Source organism: Helianthus annuus, chromosome 11, assembly GCF_002127325.2.
Source record: "Helianthus annuus cultivar XRQ/B chromosome 11, HanXRQr2.0-SUNRISE, whole genome shotgun sequence".
Classification (NCBI taxonomy): Eukaryota; Viridiplantae; Streptophyta; class Magnoliopsida; order Asterales; family Asteraceae; genus Helianthus; species Helianthus annuus.
The window spans coordinates 46,392,407-46,401,608 of record NC_035443.2 but is presented as its reverse complement, the minus strand read 5'-3'; the positions used below and the strand labels follow the sequence as shown (position 1 = coordinate 46,401,608).

At 40.2% G+C, this 9,202-nt stretch overlaps 1 protein-coding gene across 1 annotated transcript; it reads right to left on the bottom strand.

Moving 5' to 3' along the window:
- Window positions 1-6,383: 6,383 nt before the first annotated feature.
- LOC110888195 lies at window positions 6,384-8,099 on the bottom strand. The gene is made up of 2 exons (XM_022135734.1): window positions 8,015-8,099; window positions 6,384-7,285 (listed from the first exon to the last, which is right to left on the bottom strand). The coding sequence occupies exons 1-2, from the start codon at window positions 8,097-8,099 to the stop codon at window positions 6,384-6,386; spliced, it is 987 nt and encodes a 328-aa protein (XP_021991426.1).
- Window positions 8,100-9,202: the final 1,103 nt, after the last annotated feature.

Here is a 9,202-nt window from a genome sequence, read left to right as displayed (position 1 = left end):
GATGGGAAATTGGCACCAAAATGGGAAGGCCCTTATTTGATCGAAGCCGAAGCAGGAAAGGGGGCATATAGATTGCTTACCATGGAAGGTAATCTGTTACCAAGAGCCTGGAATGCTGTCCACTTGAAAAAATATTTCATGTAAGCAGGATCCTTCTGGCATGAGTGATCCTTACATTTGAAGTATCCTTCAAGGATCCCTGAAGCATCAATGATCCTTACTCTGGTAATGTCCTAAGCTTGAACTCTTATTTACATGTCTTCTTATTTAAGGATAAGGATCATGTATCCTTCATCCTTCTCTCACGAGCTTTTGAGTTCTGATAAGTCCAGGTATCCTTAGCATAATGCCGACAAGCTTCAGAAGCAACTCAGATCCTTGGGTTCAACCCCAGTTATTTGGGCTTGTCCCCAGTTATCCTTGGGCTTGTCCCCAGTTTTCGCCTGTAGCGCACGATGATCCTGGTATAGTTCACGTCTTTGGGACCAGTACTCGCTTTAGGGGCTGATAACCTCATCGTACTGGCTATACCTAGGATCCTACGTATAATGGTAGACGTACTATACATCCGTTCCTAAGGTTTCTAACGTTTTCACGTTAGCTAAGGTTTTGGCATTTTCATGTCACTAAGTTTGGATAGTCGCCAGTGAGGGCCATACTCCAGTTTACATACGATCCTTGGGCTTGTCCCCAGTTATCCTTCGGGCTTGTCCCCAGTTATCCTTCGGGCTTGTCCCCAGTGATCCTTTGGGCATGTCCCCAGTTACTAACTTATCCTTTATATTGGCTTAGTCCCAAGTTAGGTTCTATTTTTTAGGTTTTCGAAGTTAAACAATTAAGGATCCTTAATCCTTATTATCCATTAAAGTTTCATTTATGGTTATCCTGATTAAAGGTTAGGATCCTAACTTGGATCCTCAGGTATGATCCTCAATTATTTTCAATTTCATTCATTATTTTATTTGAATAACCCTTAGACTTTGACAACTGAACCTACGGTCCTTAAAATAAACTACTTTGAAAATTTTCGATTATAGGATATTTGATCCAGGATCATATCCTAGATTTCTTAAACATAATTTGCTTAACTTTTCTTACTCAAACAAATATGTATCAAAACAATTGAAGATTAAAAGGATAACAATACGAGATAAGCCAAAAAAGATTAGAGTTATTTTATTAACAAAGGTTTAAAACCCTTCAAAGTTGTCAAAATTGCCAACCCACGTTTCTACCAGCAAAACGTGGCCCGTCCACATGGGTTGGCAAAGGGTGTCATTTGTTTGTGCGGTCATAGCATGCAGGAAATTAAAAGGCGGCAGGATCACAATGGCTTCATCCCCCAAACAGAGGATCCCTCCACCATTTGTAATCCTACCTATTGTCTGAAGGATCCTGGATCCTTAACCCTAAAACTATTGTTCAAATTACAGACCATAATTGTTTTAAAGCATCAACAACCACTCAACAAAAAAAATTGGGCTCCGGCTATGTCTAGAAGTTTCCTTCATCGCCCAATCCTGCAGCTCAATCCTTCGCTGCACCATCACCACCAGCTCCACTCGCCTCTCCAGCATGATCCTTGCCAGCCTCTCCACCCTCAAGCATCGGGATCTCCTCAGCCTCTTCATCATCATCAAACTCTGCCAGCCTCGCCTTCCAACCCTCTACATCCCATGTGCTTTTGTCGAAGGCAGGATCCTGAGCCTCCATAGCCATCTGCAGCTGGATCTTATACATGGTTATTGCCGCAGAGACCTTGGCTTCCTGGGTGATCTCATGCTTCTCATAATCAAAATTGATCAGCATTTTGGCAGCATCATCCTTGGTGGCCCGGAGCTCCTTCTCAAGATCAGCAATCTTAAGATCCTTCAGCACACCCATTTGTTGGAGGTCAGCAATTTGGCGGTCTTGATCCTCGACGTGGCCAACATAAGTCTCTATCTCAGCAAATTTCTGCAAGGAAAACAAGGCATAACATAAGGAACAAGTGATACTCAAAAATGTCAGGATAACAAACAGGGGCAGTGATCCTTACCTCATTGAAGTAATCCAGGAACTGTTGGCGGAACAGGGGCAGACCTTGTAAATCCTCAGAGGCCTTTCTCTTCTTTCCTTTACCCCTGATAGGTGCTTTAGGGGCTGAAGCAGTTGGGCTAGCAGCAGGAGTCTTCTTCCTTGAGGATTTGACATTTGTAAGATCATCAATGCCAAACTTTGAAGCAGACTTAGAGGATTTCCCAGCACCTACACAACCAAAATAAGATAAGTATTCTAATTAAACTTGAAAATCCTACATAGAATTACTTTTCAAATAAGGATACTTACTTGACATTGTGACAGAGGCAGAGGATACTTCTTGAGAATCCTGGATGGCAACCTGAAAAGTTCTTGTCTCCGGATCAAGCTTCCTAAAGGCCAAGAGTCTCTCTTTTGCAGCAGGAGTTAACCTAAGACGAGCAACGGATATAGCTGCACAATAAACAAGAAAATGTTAGTGATCCTTATCTTAAGGAACAAGTTCTATGGTGATCCTTCCAGGATCCTCTATCCTACCATGGGTAGCCCACTCCTTGGGCAAATCCTTCCCATTAGGGATGGAATCTCTCCTAACAAAAAAGAATCGGCGCTTCCAGTTCGTGTCATTTTTGGTCACTTTGAAAACAGGGTGATCCTCTCCAGCTTTTCGCTTGAACAAATATCGGTGGGATCCAAAAGTTGTAAGATCATACATCTCACCCAACTCCGCCATACCAAGGTCAATCCCCTCTTGCTCAACGATCCTTTCAAGGGTGTATAATACCCTCCAGATCATCGGCATAGCCTGGATATAGCAGATGCCCGTAAGGGAGAAAAAAAAATTGGGTGAATAGAGGAAAAGGATACGAATATCCTATCAAGAAAGGAGTGACCGGGAAAGCCACCCAAGTCTCAGAGATAAAATCACTCAATGCGGTAGGATTAAAAGACTTGAAAAGGGTTTCCGCCGGGAAACAACGACGGATTTTATCGATTTGAGGATCGGTGAAGCAACACCTCTCGGAGGGGGAATCTTTGATGATCCCTTGACCCTTTAAGGGGCTGTTCTTCTTAGGATCCTTGCAGGGGGAGTTCCGGAGCAACATCTTTTACAGAAGAATAGAAGAAGAAGAAAAACAGAGCAAGAGAGAAGAAGATGAAAAGGAGAATACCTGGTTGATCTTCTGAATACGGTTATAAAGGGAGTTGCTTTGAATTTAAATGCATTCGATCCTATCCCTATTTCTATTTATAATCATGATTGTGCAGGGCTATCACCTCCATGACGTCAGACCACAACGGATAGTTCCACCTTAACGGCTATATATCCGTTGAGTTAGTTATAGATAAGATTCAGCAAAATATAACTCGTTTATATTGCATAAATACTCCTTATATTTTGGGGGCAATTGTTAGGGCTGGATTTTTATGACCTATGATCCTTACATGTGATCCTAACATGTGATCCTAACAAGTGATCCTTGTTTCTTTGGCAGATAGTGATCCTCAGAAGAGCTCCAGGATCAGGATCACGGATCATCCTAAGGATCCTCATACTAACGATTGTTCTCTTTAAATTTAATGTTGTTTTGCAGGAATTACGAGTTGGACCTGATCTTAGCAACGTAAACAAGGAATCTGTCACGCTAATTTTGCACATGCATAATCAAAGATGGACGTTATGGATAATATGGAAACTCAGCACAATTCAAGGGCGATTATTTAGGCTAAATTTACTTCTATTTCTAAAGGGGTAACGAGCTAGTAGTTAGGTGATTTTCCTAAAATAGAACCACACACACTTGTATAAATGGTACTCTTGAACATTCGCAAGGGGACACACATTTCTCACACACTTTAGCATACGACACTATAGTGATCCTTGTACCTAGCTCGTTACCATCCGAAGTTGTAACCATTATTTGTTATATTGAAGTTTGGTGATCGGTAGTTTCCATCACCCGAGGTTTTTTATGCCGGAGATCATTCATTGATCAAGGGCTTTTTCCTCGTATAAATCCTTGTGTCACTTGTGCATTTTACATTTGAGTGATCCTTCACTTTGTTCATCATACCAAGCATCATTCCCCGTTTACATAAAGTTTTGTTGCATTATCTTTAAGTGATTTTTGACCAAAACAATTATGTTATACATCTTAGACTTGTTTGCATGTTTATACTCAAGAGACCTTTTATATAACATATTATTCAATAAGGTGAATTGAGATACCTTAATCTTGAAGGCTCTAGGATTTTTCCCAATGGGAATTTCCCCATTCTGAATATATTTCAGAATTGGAAGGATCCAGGATCCTGAATTTGACTTCACACCATCACTGGGTACAATTGCAGCATCTTCTACTATTTCCATGGCTATGTTTTCCTCAATTGCAGGAGTTAGAACATGGATGATAGGTATCTTCACATCCTCTGGCATCTTTAGTGATGATCCAAGGTTTGCTAAAGCATCTGCTTCTGCATTTTCTTCCCTAGGTAACTGAAAAAAGCAAAAGAATCTGCCAGTTTCCTGACTATCTCCAAATATTTTATTAGCTTTTCATCTTTGACAGCGTAGGAACCGTTATAATGATTAGTAATTAGTAGAGAATCTACATATACTTTAAGATACCTGATCCTTATATGCTTGGCTAATTGCAAACATGATATCAAGGCCTCATACTCTGCCTCATTATTAGTGGTTTGAAATTCACAAGCAAGAGATTGGGGTATAATGCCCCCCTGTGGAGATTTTAGTAGTAAGCCTAATCCAGTTCCTTTGATATTTGAAGCTCCATCTGTGAAGAGTGTCTAAGGATCCTTGGTCTCCTCAAGTTGTTGAACTTCTAATTCAGCTTCCCTTTGTAGATCACTACTGAAATCAGCCACAAAGTCAGCTAAAGCTTGAGACTTGATGGCAGTCCTGGGTTCATACTTAAAGTCGTATGCACTAAGCTTGACTGCCCACTTCACCATCCTTCCTGACATTTCAGGCTTCCTGAGAACATTCTTAATAGGAAAATTAGTTTTGACAATAATAGGGTGAGTTTTAAAATAATGTCTAAGTTTAGTAGAAGCCATAATCAGAGCAAGAATTAGTTTCTCTAAATGAGAATACTTGGCCTCAGCATCAAGTAGACTTTTACTTACATAGTATACTGGATGTTGCTGGCCTTCATGATCCTTGACTAGGACCGCACTTACCGCTTTACCTGAAATAGCTAAGTATAAGGATAATGGTTCTCCATCTTCCAGTTTCATCAAAGCTGGTGCAGAGGATAGGTAATCCTTGAGAGCTTTAAGGGCAGCTTCATGCTTCTCGGTCCATTTGAATTTTTTATTCTTCCTCAGAATATCATAGAAATCCTTGCACTTTTCTTAGGATTTTGAGATGAATCTATTCAAAGCTGCAATTCTTCCTGTCAATCTTTGTACATCCTTGGCATTAGCAGGGGATTTGATGTTTATAATGGCCTTGATCTGCTCTAGACTTGCCTTGATCCCTCTCTTGGTCACCATATATCCTAAGAATTTTCCAGCTTTAACCCCGAAATGGCATTTGGACGGATTCAACTTCATGTTATATCTGTCGAGGAAGTTGAATGCTACTTCGAGATCCTTCAGGTGATCCTCAACTCTTTTGGATTTGACCACCATGTCATCTACGTAAACTTCCATTGTGTGTCTAAGCTGCTCCTTGAATATCATATTCAGCAACCTTTGGTATGTAGCACATGCATTTCTTAAACCAAAGGGCATAGCAATCTATACTGGTGGGTGTCATGAACGTTGTGTCCTCTTGATCAGATGGTTCCATCTGAATTTGCTGGAATCGAGATGAAGCATCCATAAAAGTTATCAATTCATGACCCGCCGTGGCATCCACTATGGAGTCAATGTGGGGTAATGGGAAAGGATCCTTGGGACATGCTTTATTTAGATCTGTAAAATCTACGCATACCCTCCACTTTCCATTCCTTTTCTGGACAACCACCACGTTGGCTAACCATTTTGGATACTTTACCTCTCTAATCATACATGCCTTTAGTAACTTGTCTACCTCTTCTTGGATGATGGCATTCCCTTCAGGTGCAAATTTCCTTATTTTTTGGTGTATTGGCCTGAAAGACTTGTCAATACCAAGTTTATGAGTAATAATATCCTTTGATATACCTGTCATATCTTCATGTTTCCAAGCAAAGGTAGACTTTCTTCTCTTTAAGAAAGATATTAAATCTTGCTCTATGTTATCCAGGATCCCTGGACCCTATAAAAACTTTGGATTCAGGATCCTCGTGGTCTAGTAGAATATCTTTGACGTCCTGCTCTCTTGCTTCCACGACATCCCTTGGAGGATACTTTGATTGCTATGCTTCCCTCGGCTTTGAAGTTGGCTTCATTGAGGAAGTGTAGCAGTTCTTCGCTTCCTGCTGATCACTCTCTATCTTCACCACACCCCATGGGGTTGGGAGCTTAACACATTGGTGATACGTTGAGGGAACTGCTTTCATATCATATATCCAGAGCCTGCCAAGGATAACATTGTAGCAAGATAAACAATCTATAACACAAATTTTTTTAATAGAGTTTACTCCCTCTATATAAATCGGGAGTTTGATGTCCCCCAATGTATTTTTTGTTTCTCCACTAAATCCTATAAGCACAGATGATCTTGGAACGATTTCAGATTTAGGAATGTTCATTCTTTTGAGGACATCCAACTGGATTATGTTCACCGAGCTTCCTCCATCAATGAGGATCTTGTGAACAAAATAGTTAGAAATAAACAACGTAATGACTAAACCGTCGTGATGGGGATCCTGTATATCAACGCGGTCATCCTCATCAAAGGATATCACTTTCTGCTGAGTGAAAGTGGAGGTTCGAACATGTCTCTCTCCATTCTCCATCTTCGTTTCCTTAGCATGCCTCTTAGCTGCTGAAAACGAGGTTCCACAGATTTCAGAACCTCCGAAGATGAAGTTAATGATCTGAGCATCAACAGGTGGTGGAGGAGCTCTTTCAGGAACTTTTTCAGAATCCTGGATCCATGACTTTTTCCTTTCTAGCAGCTCCTTCAGGTAACCTTTGCTCAAAAGATAACCTATTTCCTTCCTTAGTGTTATACATTTATCCGTGTGGTGACCGAAATCCTCATGATAAGCACACGATTTTGATTTATCCTTGGTAGCCATGGACTTCTCGTTTTTCCTTGGCCACCTAGCCTTGTCACCTAAATTCTGCAAAGCAAGGATTAGTTCACTGTTATCTGCAGAAAAGCAATATTAAGAAATATGAGGATAATCCTCATTGTCTTCCTCTAGTTCAACTACATGCACATTCTGGTTGTCATGCTTGGAGTATTGCTTTGATCGATTATTCTTAAAAAAGGATCCTTGCTTCTCCTGTTTTGAGGATCCTGATAACCTTTCCTGGATCCTTTTGTCATCTTCTAAACGAATGAACCTCAAGGCCATGTTCCTCACTTCATCTAAATTCCTGCAAGGTGTCATAACAAGGTCATCATAGAATTGAGAATCTTTTAATAATTCCATTTTAAATGCTTCCACAGCAGTGGCAATATCTAGATTAGGGATTTCTAGGGATTCTATACTAAACTTAGTTATGTAATCTCTTAATGATTCATCACGACCTTGGGTGATCCTATACAAGTCACTAGTTAACCTCTCAAATGTTCTACTACATGAGAATTGATCATTAAACAAGTTAACTAAATGAGAAAATGAAGATATTGAGTAAGGAGGAAGACTTAGCAGCCATTTTAAAGCTGATCCAGTGAGTGTGGATCCGAAGCCTTTGCATAGACAGGCTTCCTTCAACCTTTCTGGAATGGGGTTGATCTCCATTCTTTCCCTGTATTGTGCCACATGCTCCTCTGGATCAGTGGTACCATCATACAGCTTCATGTTGGGGGTCTAAAAGCGTTTTGGTATCTCAGCATTGCATATGGGAGATGCAAAGCGAGACACCCTATGACTTCCATCCGGAATCTCGGGGACGGGTTTAACCACTCCCGGGACACTGGATATCATATCCTTGAGCTTTTGTAACTCCCTGGCCATGGCCTGATTAATCCCTGGGTCCTGCATGAAACCATGGTTATTACCAAAAGATGTATTGAAATTGTTACCTCCTGATCGGTTTAGAACTGGTATCCCAGAAGTGTATCCGAAACAAGACACGTCTGGTACAAGAGTGTGTAACACCTCGTAAAATCACGTCCAATGATGTATTGACACGTGTAATAAACCCTAATAAAGTCAAACCTTGAATTTAAGGGACTAATTTTTCGAAAAATCGAAAAACTTTAATTATAAACAAACTGGAAGTATTAACATAACTTAAATAAGTTTTTAAATAACCTTTTATGGTTTTATATTCACGAATGAGCCACTTGTTGATCAAGTGTAGCCGTTTGTGTAATTAATTAAAAGTTTGCGCAATAAAGGGTTAAAAGCGTCAACATGTTAATTCTTACCTCTGAGTGACCTTTTAACAAACTGAGAGCTTCATGATATATGATTATACTCTCGGGAATGCCAATCGTTGGCCGTCCAAGGCTTTTGTGCCTTTAAGTGACGTTACGCGTAACTTTGTAAATATAAGGGACTAAAAGTGTCAATATGTTTAATTATACCTCTGAATGACCTTTTAGGGAACCCGAAGCATTTTGGTGTTTAATAATACTCCCAAGAATGCTTAATAAAAATTATATAAGGCTTCAATGCTATTAATTAATGAAATGCGCAAGTTTGCGCATTAGAGGGGCCTAAAGCGTCAACTTTTGAATCTACGCCTTTCGGTGACCATTTAAGTGAACGGGAGCGTAGTAATATTTAAACATATGCTTGGGAATGCCTAATATGGGCCATGGAAGGCTTAGATATCAATAAACAGCATTTCGTGCTACTTTGCGCAATTAAGGGACTAATTGCGTCAAACTGTAAAGGTATGTCGATTCGTATAGAATCGGACCTTCTGGAATATGACCATAAGTTAAACATACCCTATTTATCCTTTATATAGCTTAGATATAGGCCTAGAGGTGTTTTGGTGAGCAAAAATAAACTTTTATGTCATACAGGGACTGAAAGTGTCAAAAAGTGCACAAGTTTGCATTTTCGCGCATATCTTGCATTCTGTATATCCCCGGACACCCATAAAT

What these genes read in the sequence shown, in the direction of transcription:
- LOC110888195 (XM_022135734.1), bottom strand. Translation starts at nt 8,099, where the DNA reads ATGGCCAGGGAGTTACAAAAGCTCAAGGATATGATATCCAGTGTCCCG. An exon ending in CCCCGAGATTCCGGATGGAA is followed by an intron (nt 7,286 to 8,014) that starts GTCATAGGGTGT and finishes GCTTTTCTGCAG; the next exon opens with ATAACAGTGAACTAATCCTT.